Source organism: Ovis aries, chromosome 5, assembly GCF_016772045.2.
Source record: "Ovis aries strain OAR_USU_Benz2616 breed Rambouillet chromosome 5, ARS-UI_Ramb_v3.0, whole genome shotgun sequence".
NCBI classification, from domain to species: Eukaryota; Metazoa; Chordata; class Mammalia; order Artiodactyla; family Bovidae; genus Ovis; species Ovis aries.
Genome location: NC_056058.1, coordinates 5,227,821 through 5,249,122, shown reverse-complemented (window position 1 = coordinate 5,249,122; position 21,302 = coordinate 5,227,821). Strand labels below are relative to the sequence as shown.

The window sequence follows — 21,302 nt, the reverse complement described above, 5'->3', positions numbered from 1 at the left end:
GGAAGGTGTCTTTCAGCTCAGATGTGAGAATGGACCAGTCCAGGCTCTCTGGAAACAATATGGGTTTTTCCATCAGGTAATGAGTTTCCCATAATGAGAGTCACCCAAACACTTAGGGGGAAGTTGGATGGAGACCAGGAAGACAAGGTAGAGGATAAATGCTCTTTAACCTTCAGAGATTTCTTGATATCCTAGAAAGGTGACCCAGCCCTGAACTCACATGTATAGGAAAGGGCTCTGACAAGGTATTGTCTCCCTCAGAAAGATTAGATTATTGGGTTGGCAACACCATCACAAGCCCAGAATCTATCGCTCAAGCGGAACAAGGTAGGGTTGCCAAACTCCAGGTGTTTATTACGAATCAAAGGATACTTTAGTTCACTTTGCTTTCCTTAGTAAACAGAAAACAGATTTTCTTTCTCAGTAAAAAGAAAACAGTCTCAAAGGATGTTAAATTGTGGTGGGAACAGGAGAGACTCAATTTATTTGGAAAGCAATACTTGAGCTGAAAAGAACTGAGCTGCCTGCCCCAGATTACCTTCCTGATTGGGTCCCCCATGGTACGCTAGGCTGTGGTACCAACTTACTGGTGATTTTAAACACCAAGAGGGTGGGTTATACTTTTTATTTAAAGATTTTTTTAACGTGGACCATTTTTCAAGTCTTTATTGAATTTGATACAATGTTGCTTTTTTTTTTTTTTTTCCCAATCTGTTATCTTAGCTCCCCAACTGAACCTGTACTCCCTGCATTGAAAGTGCAGAGTCTTAACCACGGGGCCACCAGGGAAGTCCCTGGCTGATATTTTTTTTGATGCCTTTAAGCATTTTTGCTCATCTCCTAGATTTTTTTTTTTGCTTTATTATTTTAACTTTCTAATTCCTTTTCCCTCTGATAGAATCTATCTCTTTATATTTAAAAAAAAGGTTGAATTTTTTTAATATGGTAAACAGTTAAAATATTAGTTCCATCCTTCACCTAGAACTAGCTATCTGATTCAGCCTCTATTTTGCCTCCAGAAAAACCTTAAGCTCTTTTTTGGCCTCAGTGCTGGCTGTAGCAGCGTAGCCCTGGCTGTCCTTAGCGTAGCTCTGGCTTTCCGATTTCTCACTTAACGTGAGCCACTGTGACCTGCGAGCTTTTCATCCTGTCCCTGCCGTACGACCACCACCATCTGATGCGCTGTGTGCTGACAGCGCTGGCGTCAGAGGCAGAAACAGATGTGAATTTCCACAACTTAGATGTATGAGCTTCAGGGTGAAACTGATGGGCCTTCAGGCCTGCAGTGGGGCATCTGAGACTGCGGACAACGAGGCAGGGCTACCAAACTGCCCCCTCACCAACTTGTCTTCTACAGTTATTTGGGTTTGGAGTCTACCAAATTGCCCCTGAGCAGGCTGAAATATTTCCATGCACATGAGACTGCATGTTCACCAAACTGACTTTTTTTCGGACAGATTATCAGTTTTTAAGGGGAAGATTGCTCTCTGTTGGATTCTTTCTGCTTTTGCCCAGACTCTGCTCTTTACCAAATTGTTTTTGACCAAATTGCCTGCTTCTGGATAAGACATTTTCAGCCACTTTTGTTTTGACAAAATGATCTGCTTTGGGCCCCATTGTCTTTGCTCTTCTTGACCCAATTATTGGTACAGGCTTTTGCTAAATTGGTTTTAATCCAGAATGTCTTTTTTTTTTTTTTTTTAACTGTATTGCTTGTTTGTGTGAAACTGCCTGTGACCAAGCCTTCTTGTCTGCCAAATGTCTATTTTGGCTAAGCTGGCTTCTGATCAACTTGCTTTGACAAATTCTTTTGGGTCAAAATACAGCTGACCCTTGAACAATACAACGGCTAGGGACGCCAACCCTCTGGGCAGTTGAAAATCCATGTGTGATTTTATAATTGGCCCTCCATAGTCACACTTCTGCATCCGTGGATTCAACCTACTGGGATTGTGTAGCACTGTAGTAGTATCTACTGAAAAAAATCTGCATATAAGTGGGCCTGTGCAGCTCAAAGCCATGTTGTTCAAGGGTCAGCTGTATCTGTAAACAGTTTTCCTGATTCTGGGGTCAGGAAGGTCCCTTGGAAAAGGGAATGGCAGCCTACTCTAGTATTCTTGCCTGCAGAATTCCGTGGACAGAGGAACCTGGCAGGCTACGGTCCATGGGGTTGCAAAGAGTCGGACACAACTGAGCAACTTATACTTTCCTGATCCTGAAGGGAGGGTGCGGTGGAACTTGTCCATCAGGATGTGGGGATGGGGTGGAGGAGCCTCCAGTTGATGGAGTAGAAATCAGGAGGTAGATACATGCTCAGACTAGAGGACTGGATTTCTTGGGAAAAGGTATGGGGAAAAGGGAGCTATTCCTTAGAGAGAACATAGTCCTCTAATCTGGGGAGAGGTGGCTTGTTTCCTTTCCCTGGAGGCAACTTGGAGGAAGCTGTGTGTGTTGGGGGTGGGGGGTGGGGGTGCTTTGGGAGCTGAGCTCTCCAGGGCGCTATCTGCCTGGTGGGTTCTCTGCCCAGCTGCTCTGTTTGAGACCCTCTCCCCTCCGCACCCACCAGCCTCTGAGTGACACTGGGGCTGGAGGAGGGCTCCAGGTGGAGGAGGAAGATGGGGAGACAAAAAAGAGGGAGGAATCATAGGAGAGGAAATGAGGTCATACATGGGGAGTGAGGTGGTAGGGGGGCCACAGTGCCCAGCTGGGGACAGGCAGGTCTCCTGTCTAAATGCCCACTCCTCCCCGCTGAATCCCCCAACCCGAGTGACGGGACCCACTCCCCGTGAGACAGATCATGACCCTCAAGCAGATGTTAGTGATGGGGGCGCGGAGGGCACAAGAGTGGTCTTGCCGGTCCTCTGGCCTCAATGCGTCAGCCACAGGCTCCCCGCTTCCCTGATCGAAGGGGCGGGGGCCTCATAGTCTCCGAGGTGCCTACCTCCCCGTGGCCTCCCAGAACATCAAGCTGAGTACTTACTCTGCTGCTCACCCCAGCCAAAATAATTCCAGTTGCCTACAAAGAGAAGGGGCAGAGACAATAAAAGGGAGCAGACAGAGGGGGAGGCATGGGGAGGGGGGCTCCCCCATCCTCCTCATTCTCCCCATCTCCTCCTCCCACCCGGGACCCCATGCCCTTTTGCCCTGAGGAGCTTTCCCGAGTACACTTTAACCACTGACTTCTGTTATACCTTCACTCACCATCTTGGGAAGAAGGCAGGATATCCTCATTGTTTGACAAGACTGCAAGCTCAGCCAGGAAGTGATAAAGAGGCCATTTGGACCCAGGGTTTTCCATCTCTGAAATCTGGGGTCAGCACGCCTCATTCCTCTCCCCCCACCTCCCCATCCTCCAGATAATGAAGGAAACACTGAACTGGAGGTCTTCAGCTTTGAAACATCCCTGTTGTGTGAGTTTTTAACTATTCTTATTTTATAAGTGAGGACACAAGGCTCAGAAAGGTTGAGTGAATAGCCTAAAGTCACACAGCCCGAGCGTCAGAACCAGGGAGAGAATGACACCTTCACTACCTCAGCCCACCTTCTGGCATCTCAGAAACACAGCTTGGACCGGAATTCTGACTCCTCTGACATTCAGCTGCCCCCTTTGTGAACTAAGGGTGAAAAAACAGTCCCAGGAGAACTTGGAGGTAAATGCTGGGTGGTAGGTCCCTTCTTAAACTAAACCCACCTCTGGCTTCAGGTCACCGGCCCAGGTGCCCTTTGTCATCTGCTCCTGCCCGCACCTTGCCTGGCCCTGCTCCCAACACAATCCTTCAGTGACCCCATTCACCAGAGAGGGGGTTTATAATTTCTACAGAGCAGTGGTGATCCCTTCCCTGGTGTGGAAATCAAGGGACTTTCTCCATCTCACACCCACAAGTGAGTGTAGGAACGGGGTCCTTCACTTGCAGTGGCTCAGCTCCTCCCTCCACCAATCTCCATCATCACATATCCTGGGCATATATACGGTGGGCGGGGTGGACGACGGATACAGGAGAGACCATGAGAGGGGAGGAGAGAAGGACGGGGAAGCAGATGGAAGAGGAGAAAGAGGTTGAAGGGTGGGGTGGGGGCCAAGTGTGGTGGGTATGGGTTTTGCCCAGAGACTATAATTTTCACTTCCCCATCTCAGAGGACTTGGAGGGCGCTTTAAGGAGAAAGACACCTCCTAGATCTTTGAAATGCTGGTCTGGGGGCATCCGAGTGTCTACAGGGCCAACCAAGGAGGATGAACACTCTTGAGAAGTCCAGCCTTTGGTGAAGGAGCCGTGTACAGAGGAATGCAGTGACCATCACCATTAAGAGATACAGCACAGCGGAAAGATAAGACAGCTCGGAGTCCCTGGGACCTGGGTTCAAACCCCGGCTCTGCCTCCTGCCACATGTGTGACCTTGGCAAGTCAACCCTCCTCTTGGACCTCCACTTCTTTATCTAAGAAAATAGGAGCCTGTCATACATGTGTTGGCAGGATCGTCTGTCTGCACCGTCTGACTGTGGGCTGCTTGGGGGTCTGTGCTGGCCTCAAGAAAGTTTGTTGAATGAGTTATGGGTCCTCATCCAGGACCTAAGGAATGGAATTGAAGACTCTGCAAAGTGCTTTTCAACCCTCTAGAGGTCCTGCATTCCTCCAAAGAAGATCAGAATGCGGGGGGCTATCAGATGCCCCTGTTTCAAAGAGAGGAACTCTAAGGATCAGAAAAAGACCCTGGCATGCCAGTGGCCGCGTGGCAAGGCAATATTCAAACCGAAGTGCCAGATCTTTCCTTCTTTCCACTACACTGTGACTGGATTCTGTTCACTCTTAGGACCCGTATCATTGGAGGGGAGTGACCCATTCATTACAGAGGACAGTCATGGGGTAGAGGAAGGAGGAGAGTTTCAACTGGTGCCCAGGAAGGAGCTGAGAAGTACTTACAACACTGATTGCTGGGAACAGGAAGAGGCTTGTCTTGCTCATCCTGGAATGAATACTGAGGGGGAGGGAAGGAGAGAGGGTTTATCTCAGTGGGCTGCCAGAAGCCATGGCCCTCTGTTCTCTTCCCTCTTGACTTTCCCTGCCTCCTAAGTTCCCTCCCTCTGGAGGAGGATACAGCTGTCCCCAGAGGAAGAGGGAGAGAGATACACAAAGAGAGTGAGAAACAGATATAGAAAAAAAAAAACAGAAAAAGGAACACAGACGAGGGGAAAAACCAGAGGGGAAAAAGAGAAGAGAGAACACTGAGGCAGGGAGCTAAAGAAAGAAGAAGGTGAGAGCTGAGTTTGGATAAAAATTACTAACAAGTGAGTGATACTCCCTCTGTCCCCTGCCTCCAACTAAAGAATGGTCTAAACTTGCCTGCTCTTTCTTCCCTGCCCTTACCTTCTGAAGACTGTTTTCTGGGCCACACTGGGTTTTTGAACGGTGAGAATACAGAGCCCAGAAGAAGGGGGATGGCAGGGAAGAACAGGTACGGGGCAAGGGCTGGTGGGGAAGGCAAATTTTTAAGAAACCCTGAAAGTGTGACTTGAGAAGTTGAGGGCTGAGGGGCAGAAAGGGGGTTTTAAGAGCTGTAACGGGGCCTCTGCATCTCCTTGAGAGTATTTAGCAAACGCAGAACCTGAGTCCATTGATATCACGTCCTTGGGCGGGCTCTCTGTTCCTTGACACCATCATTGGTTTGAGACTGGACCACGTGAGTCACAGAATTTAGTCAGGTTACAAAGAGTTAGAGACACAGACACAGGGGAGGACAAGTGGAGAGAGAAATAGAGGGTGGAGGACAGGGGGAGACAAGGAGAGAGAGGAAGGTGATGCCAACGCTCACCTCATCCTGGTCCCGCATGGCGTTCAGCTGCTCCAGCTTCTTGGCCCAGTAACGGGCCTCCTCTTCAGGGATGTCTGGAGGCAGAGGCCTGGCCGTGAGCCTGGGAGCCCCTCCATGCCCCTCAGCCTCCATCCAGTGCGTCCTGCCTGCCTATGGGGCTGGTCTCCAGTGAGTGGGGAGAGAGGACAGGAGAACAGAAACACCCCTCCACCACACCACCCAGAGCTGCCCTGGCAATGAATGGAAGACAGGAGAGGAGGCGCCTGCTAGCATTACCAGGAGGGGATGCCACAGGTTCTTGGAAGGATGACGTGGGGGAACTGAGCTGCTTCCAGGAAAGGTAGAGAGGCTTCTGTGTGTCTCTGCCTTTGCTTATCTCTACATCTGTCTCTCTCTCTCTGATCCTCTGTCTGTCTTTGTCTTTCTGCCTCTGTTTGTATCTTCTCCGTATCCAGCTCACTTCTGCAGCCTAAGACCTCACCAAGGGCCAGCCAGGACAGCTCAGATCTGAACCCCAGAGGTTGAAAAGCACTGGCAGCCCACTGGTGACCTGCAGGAGCTGGAGTGACCCAGCAGGCACCCCTCTCTGCTGACTGTGATCTGGGAGACTCTCTTCTGGGGAGGGGGAGCCTCATCCTCAGAATGAAGGGTCGTCTGATGAGATCGGGCGCGTTCAGGATGGTAGGGCTATAGACACGAAGGGTTATCTGGATCCACCCAGGCCTGGTCATTCTCCTGGGGCTGGGCAAAGGCTCCTCCCCACGCCTCCCCAACCACACTCACCTAAGGGCAGCTCAAAGCGGGTGTCAAGGAGGATGCGGTGGAAGGTGGGGTCCTTAGTGCCGCAGATCTCGCTGTCCGCCATGATGACCTGAGAGTCCAGGGTCAGCCACTCTCCAGGGCCCTCCTGGGGGTGGTGGGGTGACAGGGGGTGGTGGGGTAACAGGGGGGAGGGTCCCGCGTGAGGCCAGGTGAGTCACACGTCTGCTGTGCTTGGGCCAGCAGGCCTCTGCTCTCACGTGACATGTCTCTCTCCCTTCATCTCTCCCTTATGCCAAGAACAAGGGCCACATCTTCACTTCAGATAAGGAAACCGAGAAGAAGGGTCACAAATTCAACGCATCATGGTGGGTCTGGGGAACCCAGAGAGAGGGACCTGCAGGGTCAGGTAGGGGTGGTCCCAGCCTTGCACAGCACTCTTCATCCCTACCGAGGGCTCAGCTTCAGATAGAGGACCTGATCTTACCACCATCCTGGGAGGAAACCCCCCGAGTGAATGAACCAGTCCCCCTTGGTTCAGGAAAACAAGCTCTTGAGCAGTGGGGTCCACTCTGAACCTCAGTTCTCTTCATCTCTCAAAGGAGACTGATGCTCTGTAGCCCCAGGGAGAGGCTGGCAGGGGTCAGGGGAGCCGTCTGGGGTCCCCGGCCATAGGTCATGGTTGTCCCAGATGACCAGGCCCTCCTCACGCTTGGGGGAGGGGTCACTGAGGACATTGTGGTTCAGCCACAAGGCTTCCTTTTGGAATCACCTGCCTGGACTATTGCACCCCTTTCTTCCCTTTCCATTCACTCATTAAAAAATAAACCTGGGCTTATTGGCCTGGGCCCCAATAAGCCTGGGCCTTGCTGGGCAATCCCTGAGAAGCCCACAGTCGCAGAGTCTGACACAGACACTCCCAGCACCACGAAGTCAAGGGAAAGCCAGAAGGGGGAGGGGACCTGAGGGATTCAGGGGGTGCTTCCTGGAGGAAAGGACATTGGAGCTGGGCCTAAGGGTGATGGAAAGGAGGACACTTGAAACCCAGAGAACAGCGTATGTGAAAGAAAACTCAAAGGCCATCTGTGGGGCCTGTGAGGAGTGTAGGTTGCCGTGTGGGGGAAATAAGGCTGGCAAAGTTGGTGGATGCTATCTGGAAGGCCTCCCAGGGTGATAGGCAGGGAGGGCAGGATAGGATTCTAGGGGCCAAGTGGAGGGGGTGAGATTTAAGGCCAGGAGCCTAGAGAAGGAGGCCAAGGTTATTTGCTAGTACTTCTTTGGGACTGCTGCAGCCTCCCTCCCTGATGCCCATCTGGGCACAAAGTGCTAGCTGCTCACAATATCCCTTCTCCTCTCTTCCATAGGGATACATTTCTAGTGGGGCTGTGCAGCTAAAGACTGTATTTTCCAGATTCCCTTGTAGGTAGGTGGGGCCACAGGACAGTTCTGGCCAATAACATGTGAGTGAAGCATCTTGAGCAGTTTCCAGGTTGGGCCCTTAATTGGGAGCGCAAACCCTCTCCCTTGCCACCTTTCCCTCCCCCGACTGGAATGCAGATGTAATGGTGATCCTTGACCTGCCATCTTGGGCTATGAGATGGAAGCCACGTGGGGAGAAAGCCACGTAAGGAGACAGCCTGGTGACTGGAGCTGCCACAGCCACCCTGAACGTCTGTGTGAAATTGTCAGGAGATGGAGAGAGAGGCCTGTCTCGTTTAGACCACTGGCCTCTGGACCCCTCCCAGGCTCTCCTATCCAACCTTCCTCCTACCACTCACTTCATTGGACTGGCGGATGGTCCTCAGGGGGATCCACACAGTGCCCACCATCGTGTCCCAGATGAGACCCTTGTTCCACACCTCCACCGTCAGCCCCAAATCCAGGCGATTAATCTCACTGTTGAGAAAGGACAGAAAAGTCAGTTCAATAGTGTTTGGACACACGACCAACTGGAATGCAAACCCAGGTCTGAAAGAGTGCCAGCCGGGAAGGTGACACGGTAGTTCTTGTTTTACAGAGGGGAAACTGAGGCCAGAGGGCTAAGCTACATGCTCGGGGTGTCACAGCAGAATCAGGATTCCAAGTTGGGAAAGAAGGAGTGGGGACAAGTATTACATGTACCTTCAATTCACCTGGCCCTTCCTCTAGCCCTCAGACCCTGAGAATGCTGGTTAAGTGAGGAAGAGGCTCCAACACTCTCCATGGCTCCCTATTACTCCCACGATAAGGGCAGTTCATCCTTCCCAGTGTCATCCCTCTCCAATCATACGGGAACACCCTTAAGCACAGGAATGATCCCACCTCTAAGCACTTTCCCTGCAGGAAATGTGCAGATTTGGGGGGGAAATCTTCATGAAAGTCCAATTCACTGAATCTACCGATTTACCAAAGATTCATCTTAAGGAATGTTCTCCTTGAATATACCTGGTCATTCGGTAACTGGCATTAGGGGAAGTTGAGGACTATTGTTTCCCCCTCCCTTCACCTTTTCCCTAGATTGTAGGACTGCATCTTCCTTCCCTTCTCTAGGTGCCCCTTTGCTCCAGAATCCCAACTCCGGATTCTCCCATGGCCTCCCACAGTCTCCAGCCAGCCTCTGCTCAGGGGTTGAGGGCTGCCTGGGTCCCCACTCCAGCTCTGCCAGATAGAGGCTATATGACACTGAGCAGGTGGCTTTGCCCCTCCGGTCCTCTGTTCCCTCATCTGTAACATGAGGATTGTGTTAGCACACCCTCCCAGGGCTATAAGGCAAAACGGATTTAATCAAAGCCTTGGAAGAGGTCACGGCAGATGTTGGCCATCATCAGAGTAGGTAGGATGTAATAGGAGGGCTTCCTAGAGACTCCCCTGGTGGCTCAGACGGTAAAGCGTCCACCTACAATTCGGGAGACCTGGGTTCGATCCCTGGGTCGGGAAGATGCTCTGGAGAAGGAAATGGCCACCCACTCCAGTACTCTCGCCTGGAAAATCCCATGGATGGAGGAGCGTGGTACGCTACAGTCCATGGGGTCGCAAAGAGCTGGACACGACTGAGCGACTTCACTTCACTTAATAGGAGGTCTTGAGTAGCTCCAGGTTGAGAAGAAGGTCCAGGTCATGAATTCATTCAGCTTTTAGACAAATATTTTTTGAGCACCTATTGGGTGTCAGCCTCTGTGCTTGGCATGGAGGTCACAAGGGCAGAGACCAATAGGGCCTTACCCTCTTGGAGCTCATAGTCCAGGGGAAGGGGCCAAAAATGCGTCAAATGTCACACAAACGAATAAAATTACAATTGATGGCGAGGCATGACACTACTCTTCAATTAGTTTGAGGGTGATGATCAGAGGGGACTGCCCTGAGGAGGTGACACAGTTGAGACCCAAAGGACCAGAAGGAGCCAGCTGGGATGGGGAGAGGACAAGAGCAAAGGTCCTGCGGGCAGACACAAGCTGGACATGTTGGCAGAACAGTGCAGAGGTGGGTGTATCTGGGGCAGGCTAGCCAGGAGAAATGGAGCAGGTACTGGTGTGAGGTCACAGGGACCGGGTCTAGGGGGGCTGCAGGGAGGGATATGGGCTTTGTTTTGAGGTTGATGAGCCACAAGCCAGGGGCAAGTTTGGAGAGTGGCAGGATGTGATTTGCAGTTTTAAAAATATCCCCCTGGCTGCCTGGAGGAGAACAGATTGCGGGAGGCGGATGGCAGCAGGGGGCCAGGGTGGAGGCTGGCGGGCAGCGGGGACTTGGCTGCTGGCCTCGGAGACAAAAGCAAGTGACTGGACTCGAGAAGCGCTCTGGAGGCAAAGCTGATGACTGGACAAGGGGCTGAAGGAGGAGGGAGGGGAGTCCCAGACGACACCCGAGTGTCCGGCTGTGCCCTGCGGGGCCAGCGACAGGCCTGACTGTGCCGGGGGCGAGGCCATGCAGGTTCCAGTCACTGCAAACTCACAACATGAAATCCTGCTCCCAGCTGGGCTGGCTGCCTCGGACAGCGATAGTCGTGCTTTTGACATTCTGCACCTTCAGGGTCACGTAGGTGTTGAATTTCTCTGTGGCAGTGAAAGCAGATGTCAGGGCAGGGCTCAGGGACCCCCCCCCCCCATCCCGTGTCCCTTCCCAAGCTCTCCATGCCCCCACTATGATCCCCAAGGGTCTGTGAGTTCTTGGGGCCACCCCAGGTCCAATACACTGGGGTGATTCTGTGCCTCCCACCCCCAGGTCAGCGCCCAGAAACCCACCCCAGTGCCTCAGAGCACACCAAGGAGATGGGGAATTTGGGGATGCCTAATCTTTATACTTAGAAATGAAGATGTCCAATATCCACGGACATAAGAAATTTCCTTTGCCTCTCTGAGCCCCAGTTTTGTTCCCTGTAGCCTAATCTAAGAGTCCCTGCCCTATCTCTTAGGATCCTGGGAAGCACCACTGGCTCAGGGAGAGCCCTATTCCCATTAGCGTTTTCAGGGGATGGTAGAGAAGACTGCTGGGGGACCCCGGACCAATTCCAATGCTCTCTGTGACGCTCGCAGACATACAGCCCAAGTTCCCCATCACTGGCTCAGACACCCTCCCTCATCTCTCTGAGACAGACAGGCAACACAGGACAGGACAGGAATAGAGGGCACTTACCTTGGGCACCATCAAACTTCGCTTTTTTGACTGTGGAGAGAGACAGAAATAGGGAAGGGAGACGGGGAGAGTGGTGGGGAGGAGAGAGACAGAGAGACACAGGAAAATAGAGACATAAGGAGAGAGATAGAGAGGAGAGAGACGCAGAAAGAGAGAGAAGAGAGGCGAAAAACACAGAGCGAAAGAGGCAGGTAAAGAGACCAGATTAAAAAAAAGATAATAAGAAAGACAGAGGCAGAGATGAGAGGAAGAGAAATAAGGAGAGGAGGGAGGCAGGGATGAGTGGGAGAGAGAGAAGCCATCAGACAGATGAGCACAGGCAGACCTGTGATGGAAGGAAGTTTGGACCTTGGGAATATTCTCTGTCCCACCCTCCTCCCCATCAAATTTCCCCAAAGCTGCCTCCCTCCCTCCAGTGGTGACTTTACTCACAATTGAACAAAAATTCAAAAGAAGAGACCTCCTACAGGAAGCCCTCCATGATTTCTTTAGAAGGAGTCAGGGAGTCAGGGAGAAGGAGGTAGAGGAGGAAGGAGAATCAGTCTCCAATGATTCCCATCCCCCAGTTAGATTAGTGAGACTCCTCCCCTACCTGTCCAGCTAAATGCTCCCAGGGTTTAGAGTCCAATATTCAAAAGGGATTGGGAGAGGTGAGAAAAATCAACCCAGAGAGCTGAATCTGCAGTCTACATAGAGACATCCCAGTCCTGTCCAGGTAAGTTGTCAGTTTGTCCAGCCCTACTTGACTGTGAAAGGTGCAAGTCAGATATACCTCAGGGTCCCAGGTGGTCCAGTCTCTTCATATTTTACATAACCCCACAGCCCCAAGTGATTCAAAGCCATTTCATTCATTACTGGACTTTCTTACAGGGTATCAAACTTTTACTTTTAATATCTCCCAAATTCTATATCTGCCTTCAATGTATTTCTCTACCATCACTCTCTACTCCCACCCAAAAGCTGCTGCCAAACTGAGGCCCCGCTCCTGCTTTCTATATTTCCTTTTCCCTTTAAACTTTTCAAGAGACTATTTTCGTTTGAGCAAGCAATCATGCATATTTTACAAAACCCAAAGCAACCCAAAGATTATACGATGAAAATGAGGCTCTTTCTACCCCAGCTCTCACTCTCCCTCCAGGATGCAATCAACATTAGCAGTTCCCCGTGGGACTGCAGACAGATAGTCCATGCATCAGCAATCGTGTGCACGTGTGCGCTATTTCCTACACAAATGGTAACATTTTATACCCTCTGCATGTCTTGAAGAGTGCGTGCCAGTAAGTTAAAGGATAATTCCTAGAATCAGAACTGCATTTCTATTCTTTCTCCTTTTTTTTTCTCTTTTTTTGAGAGTCAAGTTCAGCCTTTTTCCCTGCAAGTGCAATGGCCTCCCATCTGGGATTCAGTCTCCCATAGGGATTTCATTTCTCTGTCCTCATCACTTGAATTTCTTTCTCAAAGAAGTACCTGAATGGAGCCAGTGAAAAGAAAATTCCCATCAAGGGCTGGGGAAGTAGAGTGGCTCTAAATACTAGTCAGTAAATACTACTTGCTCCCATTGCAGACAGACTGTGGGGGTGGGAACTGATGCCCAGAAGCACTGAGTGAGCTCCCCAGAGTTGCAGAGCAGAAGAGGGAATGAACGCCTTCCTATACCAACACCACCATCACCCTAAGACCCAGATTTTAAATGCAAATACCCACTCTATCTGGATTTGGTTTTGGAAAGCAGAAGGCAGATAGAGCCCTTGACTGGGCATTAGGAAAGTTGAGCCCTGATTCAGCATGGAGTCAGGTGGAGCTGGATTCAGACTATGGTGCTGTGTGACTCTGGGCAAGTGAACCCCCCCCTCTCTGGGCTTCCATCTCTCTCTCTCTGTGTCTCTTTCTTCCACATCCAAAATCTTCCCGCTTGAGGCACATAACTGCATATGCAAAGTTCTCTCTCCCACAAGGTCACTCTCCCTGTCCCACACGCCCCTCTCTCATGCCTTTGGCCCCACCCAGACTACAGAGAGCCCACCCACCTAGCCCCTCACCCCTGGGACTGAGTGAAGCTTAGGGGCACTTAGGACAGTGCCCAGCAGGAGCTCCAGGCCTCCCTCCTGGGAGAGCTTCAGTGGGCAAACCTAATGACTCTGTAAAGGGGGAGGAGGGTGCATGGGGAGGATGCGGAGGGAGAAGGATGGGAGAGACACAGAGGCTTAGAAAGGCACACAGGGGGCCATCAACAGGAGAGAAAGGAAAACGAGGGGGGAGAAGTGAGGGGCGATAAGACATGAGAGTTAGACAGACAGACACAGAGAGACAGAAAGACACACAGATTTCCACTAGAGAGGGTGGGCAGGGGAGATGCTGCAGGAAGGAGAGGCAGGGTTGGGAAAGAAAAGTTGGGAGCAGGTACCAGAGGCAGATAGGTGCCTGGCCCTGGGGGATCAGAGGGGCTCACTGGTGTCTGACCCAACCTGGGCCCCTGCAGTTCTATGAGGGGCAGGTCTCAGAGGGGAAGGAAGCGAGTTGTCCAAGCTCTGTCCTTCCTCCTCTCCTCCAGGAAGAAGGTCTCTCCCTGTCTCCCTCCTTCCAGTTCTGTGTCTCTCCACTCCTGTTATCTTTCTGTCTTCTTCCCTTTCTCCCTCTGTCTCTGTCTCTCTGGTTCCTAGTCCCTCAGTCTCTCTCCCTTCCCTCCTCCCTAATCCTTTCTCGGCCAGAGGGTAAAGGGCTCAGTTGGGGCCCACTGGCAGTGGGAGATTGTCAGAGAGCTCTAGCTCTAACAGCAGGGTCCCAGGGCCCTTCAGAAAATCCAGGGTGAGGACATCACTGTTTGTTCATCATGGGGCCTCAGAGGGAGGAGGGTCAGACTCAGGGTGGGAGATGGAGTTCAGAGAAGAATGGAGAATCAGAGAAGGGGGTTCAAAGTAGGAAGCTCATGGCGGGGGAATAGGGTATGAGGTAAGGAGGAGTAAGGTAGGGGACTAAGGGATGGGGGCTCAGAGAGCAGGAGGCTCAAGATGGGGGAGGGGACACAGGCAGAGGGAAGGGAATGGAGGGGCGAGTAGCCTGGGGGAGGGGCTCTGTAGGAAGAGAGGGCTTGGAGGCAGGGGCTCGGAGAAAGAGTCACGGCTCTCTCCCCATCTCTCTTTCCCGTCAGCAAGCATTGTCATCACATCTCCACCCTGCCGCCTTCCTCCTGCCCGCGGTATCGGGGTCACCAGGGCGGAAGCGCCGCCCTTCCTTCCCGAGCTCCTGGTCACAAGCACCGGGCTATTTATAACGTGGGCGCCGAGGGCGTGAGCTACGCGACCGCGGGGAGTGCTGAGTGGGGGAGGTGCCCACTGGGCTGGAGATACCGCGTCACGACCTGGTCAGCAGCCTGCGGACTTCTCGGTCCCTGCCCACCCCACCCCGCAGCAGCCCATCGGCGCTGGCTGATTAATGTGGTTGCACAGGCAGTTGTTGGCGGGGGCAGAGCCGGTGGAGGTGGGAGCAAGGCATTGGCACTGCCAGGCTCTGGGCCTCAGTTTCTGTATCTAGAAAATGGCCCTACTTAGTCTCAGTTTCTCCTCCTCCTCTTCCCTTCTTCCTTCCTCTTCTGCCTTCTCCCCTTTCTTCTTAATTATTAGCATTAGCATTATTATACTGTTGTTCCTATTATTATTACCAGCACTAGTATCTTTATTATTTGGTTGAATTTTAAGTGTACCCCCTGGCCTGGACGACTCTGGATTCTAATTGAGATAGACTCCAGTCCTTGGGGTCCATTAACCTGCCAGGACTGGTGGTGGGAGTGGAGGAATAGAGAGTTCCAGCCATCAATGGAAGCAGCTAAAAGCCCACCCACAGGAGGTTCTTCCCTGATAGCTTAGTTGGTAAAGAATCCACCTGCAATGCAGGGGACCCTGGTTTGATCCCTAAGTTGGGATGATCCCCTGGGGAAGGGAAAGGCTACCCACTCCAGTATTCTAGCCAGGGGAATTCCATGGACTGTATAGTCCATGGGGTCACAAAGAGTCAGACACAACTGAGCGACTTTCACTTTCCAAAAGCCCACCCACAGGAGGTGCTTATGGGGTGTCAGAAGACACTACATGTGGTAGAAAGGAAGCATAGAGAATTCAAAACTGGATTCTAGGAAGTCTGGTATTTAATATGCGATGTCTGTACTAGACATGGACTTTGTGATGAGGACATTGGTCCCTCTGACTTGGCATCTGGGAGAGAATAAATGAGGACTCACATCATCCATGGACAGAAATAAGCCAGAACCCAATTGAAGCCATAGGTGAAAAAAACACACCAAGAACCTTGACAGATAGTCAGTGTTGTTTACCAAGCACCACTTAGAACCATGTCTGGCACATGCTGCTGCTAAGTTGCTTCAGTCGTGTCCGACTCTGTGCGACCCCATAGACGGCAGCCCACCAGGCTCCGCCATCCCTGGAATTCTCCAGGCAAGAATGCTGGAGTCGGGTGCCATTTCCTTCTCCAATGCATGAAAGTGAAAAATCAAAGTGAAGTTGCTCAGTCGTGCCCGATTCAGCGACCCCATGGACTGCAACCCACCAGGCTCCTCCGTCCATGGGATTTTCCAGGCAAGAGTACTGGAGTGGGGTGCCATTGCCTTCACCATGTCTGGCATATAGTAGATGCTTATTAAATACTGGTCATTGAAAGAATGACATCATTGCCTCCTCCAGCAGTCCCCCACTGAGAGCGGGTCCCGCCACCCGGAACCGTGCTGTCCACGGTGCTGAAATCTATGCCTCCTCTCTGAGCTGTCCGCGGTGCTGAACTTTTCATCCCTACCCAAGTACCTGTAAAGAATTGGTACTTCTTTTGCCCCCTGTGTATCACTGAGCCATCCTCAGTCCTGAGAACGCAGTGAGCTCTCAGGAAATGCCCTACACTCACGGAGCTTTTAGTCCCCATTAATAAAAACACCATCATTGATTTTTCCTGCCTTTGGCTCACACTTATTGAAACTTTCCACAAGCCATGCATCATGCCAGTATCTCTGCATGCCTCATCTGACCGGAGAGTTCCAGTAGATCTAGGCAGTGGACACTATTAGTGTGCCCATTCTACAGACAGACACACTGAGGAATGAAAAAGATGTGGGACTTTCCAGGAAGTGGTGGATTTGGGGATTCAAACCCAGGCCTTCTGGACTCAGGATGTCCTGGTCAGCACCTCAACAGGTAAGCTGATAAATCTAAAAATAAAATAAATTCACAGAGGAAACCCATTGTATGCAGGAGGAAAGTGAGGTGCAAGATAGGCAGATAGCTAAGATTGCAGCCCTGAAGATGAATCAGAGCCAAAACCAGAGGCATTCTAAAAGGGTGGTAAAAGCAAATACCCAGATGCAGTTCCCTCACCCCCTGGCTGGATGGTATCAGAAACAGGGCAGCAAGAGGCAGAGGGATTTGTGAAGGTTTCCTGGGAGAGAGGCAGAAGAACAGCCATGATGAATGGGGAAATCATGGTGTGTTTGTTTACTGAGTGGATGAAGGAAAAGGATGAACCTGAGACAGATTCTCACCCCATGACAAGGACTTAGGTGTCTCCAGGTCCTGAAGGCTGAGTAGCCGAGACCTTCACCCTTCACTCCTAGTAGACTGTGGAGTCAGGCAGCTACACCTCTGACTCTGTGGCACCAGGCAAGTTGTTGAACTTCCATGAGCCTCAGTTTTCCTCATCTGTAAAGTGGGTTGCTCTGAGGATTAAAGTGGGCAATGGGCATAAAAATCCTCAAAACTATGCCTGTGGAAGGCTGGACAGATGGAACTTGTTGTAGATATCATTATTAGTTGTGAGGCAAACTCACCTTCAAATGCATTGCTAATTTATATGGCACATTCAGTCATCAAATATTTATGAAGCCTTTTAAACATTGAGTGGCCTAGCAAAATGCCACAAAGCATATAGGGTGGTCTGGAACCAAAGAACTACCATCATGTTTTTGCATATGCCCTCCACCTAGAGCAAGATCTCTCTTCTGCTCAGTTTCCCCTCATCTTCTGAGACACAGGCAAATGGTGATGATAGGAATGGGGTAGGCTTGCCAGAGCAAAGGGGCCATGGAAACCCTTCTCCTTAGCTTCCCACCTCTCCCAATCTGACTCCCCCAGCATGAGGCCAGGGGTAAGGTTGAGTTCCAAGAGCCAGGATCAGTGCCTGGCGTATAGTGGGTACTCAATGCTTGCTGAGTAAATATATGAGTAAATTCACAAAGGAGTTAAGTGGCACTTGCTATTAGCAGCCTCAGGACTCTGCCAAGACTAAGAAAGTAAATTAAGGTTGGCAAGGGGCAATGGGGCTCTACATAAAGAAATGAGAGGGGGCAGAGGCCAGGTCTACACAGTGTAGTCTCCCATATGTACGTTCAGGATATGCACACAAGAATTGCATTGTGTGTGCCTGAACGTGTATTTGCTCATGTTACCGGGGTAGGCAAGTGAGTGTCCATGAGTGTCTGTGTGTACATGTGTGGTGTGATGGGATAATTACACATGTGTACCATCTGAGTGCAGGTGAGGGTCTGCACATATGTGCTGGGGAGTGGGGTGTGACTGTATGTGGGACATGCTGGTGTGAGCTTAGGTATGTGCAGGCTTTTGAGTGATATGTATGTTAAATACAAACACATGTGTGTGTGTGTGTGTGCACTATGCAGTTGTATAGCATGTATATTTTTGCTCACTTGCATACACGTGCAGACTCCTCTGAAGCTACATATATCAGTGTGTGTGTGAGTGCATCATCTGCCACCTGTTCAAAGTGACAGCTTTGGAAGACCAGGGAAGGGTTATCATGTGTGTACCTATATGGCCTTGGCATGTACTCTTGTGGACATACGTGTCTCTTGTGATTTGGGGCCCTAACAGGTATACATAGGTACAAGCCTGAGTGTTAGGGCACGGGTTGATATTTAGATGACATGGATGCTGTAAACATGCTTCAAACGTGTGGATATATCTGTGTGTGTGTGTATATGTGTGCAGATACACATGCCTGTATCATGGGGGCCGTGTCTGTGGCACAGACTGTGTCCAGTGTACATGTATGTGTGTGTCAATGGGCGTGTGAATCTGCACGTGTCCATGAATGCGCAGTCACAGGCACATGGTCTTCATAGAGACTTGGTGAATCCTAAGCACTTCTGTTCACACAAGGCAGGCAAGCTTGAGTGTGAATGTATGGGCCCCAGTGTACGCCGGTGTGGGCAAACGTGGGTGGGTCCCTGGGTCAGGGGCAGGTATTTCCTCAACTCTGAGGATGAACTCAGATCCAAGGAAAGCCCTGATCCTTCCCCCCTCCCCCTCAGCCTTCAAGACCTCCCACTCTGGGCATCACCCCCACTGCCTTCAGCAATTCTTTCTCTCCCTGCTTCTCCCAGTCACCACCCCCCCCCCCCCCCCCAACACACACACACAGAGCCTCTCCCAGCATCAACTGTTCTCTCTACACCTCAGGGCTCTACTTCCCACCTCATCCCCTTTCTTACTCCTCCCAGCGAGCCCCCTCTACTCTGCTGATGACTCCTTCCCTGTAAGTCCCACAAAGTCATCCAATACAATTCTTTCTCACCCCTCTTACTGCCTCCGCTTCAAACCACCCCTGTAGCCAAGACTCCAGTTTGCATCAGAGTTAAGGGTGAGATTTCAGAGAAGAGATGGGGCTAGGGGGCAGAGGAGAGTGAGCTTGGAGGAGTCAGCCAGGAACCCATATAGACCCCCTCCTCCAGGGCTATCCCCTCTCAAGTGTTAGGCAGTTCAGAGAAGGGGGGAGGGGCCAGTAGGGGGTTTGGATGTTCACCTCCCCCTCCCCTTGGGCCTAGACTGTGAGGGATGCATGGGGGTCTGCTCTCCTAACTCCGTAGGCTAAGGGCTGAACGAGATGACTTTTGATTTTACTGGCCCTTCGCCCACCACCAGCCCCGCCCGTCAGGAATGAGTTCAAGGAAAGGAGGCACCTGTCCCTTTAAGAACACCCGCGTCCACGCCAGCACAGCCCCGCGCTAGCAGCACACGGGAAGCCACCGCGGCGGGGAGCGGGCGGGCGGGGTTGGGTTTGTGAATGGAGAGTCACAGCACAGGGGGAGGGGAGAAAGGGGGAGGGGCAGCGGGGGCGGTTCCCGGCTCCCGAGCCTTCCCACCAGGGTCCAGGAGAAGGCCGGGGTTCACCATCCTTCTCTCTCTCTCTCTCTCCCCCTCTCTAGATTTCTCTCTCTCATTCTCTTTCACACACACACACACACACGCACACATCACACACACACATCACACGCACACATCACACACACACATCACACACACACATCAGGCTGCCTAAGGTGTCCTGAAGCCTGCCGGCTCAGGCTTGGCCGATACACCTCTTCTTCCACCTCAGCCTTCTGGAAGGGAGTAGAAGTGAGGGGAGGCGGACCTCGGTACTTAAAACCCAAGGTTGAGACCTCTATAAGTCTTGAACCCTGGTTGGGCTACCACCCCTGCCCGCAAAGGTCCCCTGCTGAGAACTCAGGAGTGCCCCAGGCGCCTTGGTCCAGGTGTGCTGGCTTCTCCCCTACCCTGCCTCAGGGGTGCGGCGGCGGCTTGAGGGGGGAAGGAAGGAGTCATGCCCCTCCGGAATCTCTCACTCCACCCACCCAAACGCAGAGCGTGGGCCTGGGCGTGGGCCTCGGTGCAGATGGCGTTCTGGCCCCAAAATAGCTCCACCCCACCTCTCCCTCCCTCCCTCCCTCCAGCGCAAAGTGGGTGAGGTGAGGATGGGCCGTGAGGGGTGCAGGGGGTACTGCACTTCCAAGGGGTCGGCTCCCTGCGGAGAAGGTCGGATAGGTGTTTGTTCGGTGGGGCCAAAGAGGCGGAGAGGGTGAGGCCCTCAGGCGACTCCCCCAGCCCCCATTAGGGAAACCAAAGAGTTAACTGGAAAAGCACCTCCAGACCCCTCCATCACAGCTCTCTTAGGATGCTGGAAGGGGTCTCCCCGGCCTCCTCCTCCAGTCCTTTCCACTCCCAGGGTGAGGAGTACCTAGAGCTCACCGGTAGTCCTAATAGTCAAGCCCCTCTACTCAAATCTTACACGCCCAGGGCTTGGAGACCGCTCCCCCTGCACCCCTCTCCGAATTCCGAGGCGGGTCCGCAGCCCAGCCCACAGGACAAGACTCTTTCCAAGGACCCTGCAGGATTCATTCGAACTACCCCGCTCCTTCCACACGAAGCCGCTAATAACTTATTCAGCACAGACAACCCAGACTAGACCGTTTCCAGATGGAGCCCCAAACCCTCGCCCGCGTCCACACGGGCCTCCGCGTTCAGCCGTGTCCACACGACCCCAGCAGCGGCAACCAGGACCCCCTGAGAGCCCAGCTGTGTCTACACGGATCACCTTCTCAGGCACCCTGACTCGTCTACAAGGGCCACCCCCTCAGAAGTCAAGCCGCGTGTACGCGGGTCACCCCCTCAGGAGCCCAGCCGCATCCACACGGACCCCGAGCCCAGTTCGGGTCCACATCGGCTCCCCGTCCCGCAGCCTCGCCTCCTACCTCCAACGCAAAGCAGAGACATGTCTCCAGAGTCGCCGGCGGGCCGGCTCTGTCAGGTCAGGTTTAGCTGCCGCTGGGGTGGGGCATGGCGGGGGCTGCAGCCCGCGCTCGCTCAGCTCACGCCGGGGCCCGGCCTCCGCCGCCGGCCATCTTGGTTCAGCACCGGGGGCGCGGACAGCTCCTGACGTGGTGCTGATGAGAGCCTGGCGGGCGGAGCCCACGGACGCCTGATGGGGCGCGGGCGCAGCGAGCTCGAGCGGTGGGGGTGGGGTTTAAAGGGCCGGAGCGGGGTGGGGGCTGAGGGCGGCCACCACGCAGATTCCCTTCTGATTCTACGTGTTTTCGTTTCTCCTTTAGCTCTCAACCTCGAGATCTTGGCTGTCTCTCTGCTCTTTCTGAGTATCTCTATTTCTCTGTCTCTTTGCCTCTGTCTCTCTGTCTCCCTCTCTGGGTCTCTCTGTTCTCCTCTCTTGACTCCCGGTCTCTCTCGGTAATGTGTCTCCCTCTGTGCTTCTCTCTCTCCAGTCTCTCTGTGTCTTTGCCACGTCCTGTTTAGGTCTCTCTGCGTCCCTGTTTTGCTCAGCCT

At 52.4% G+C, this 21,302-nt stretch overlaps 1 protein-coding gene across 2 annotated transcripts in view; it reads right to left on the bottom strand.

Moving 5' to 3' along the window:
- The window catches only part of UNC13A (unc-13 homolog A), a 69,492-nt gene extending 48,615 nt beyond the window's left edge, over window positions 1–20,877 (bottom strand). For both annotated transcript variants that reach the window (XM_042249679.1, XM_042249685.1), the window contains exons 1-8: window positions 20,717–20,877; window positions 11,176–11,205; window positions 10,496–10,595; window positions 8,346–8,463; window positions 6,592–6,715; window positions 5,809–5,882; window positions 4,920–4,974; window positions 2,981–3,016 (exon numbers count right to left, since the gene is read on the bottom strand). In XM_042249679.1, the coding sequence (XP_042105613.1) occupies window positions 2,981–3,016; window positions 4,920–4,974; window positions 5,809–5,882; window positions 6,592–6,715; window positions 8,346–8,463; window positions 10,496–10,595; window positions 11,176–11,205; window positions 20,717–20,738 (559 nt within the window). In that variant the 5' untranslated portion in view covers window positions 20,739–20,877. The remainder of the gene's footprint in view (window positions 1–2,980; window positions 3,017–4,919; window positions 4,975–5,808; window positions 5,883–6,591; window positions 6,716–8,345; window positions 8,464–10,495; window positions 10,596–11,175; window positions 11,206–20,716) is intronic.
- Between the last annotated feature and the right edge of the window lie 425 nt (window positions 20,878–21,302).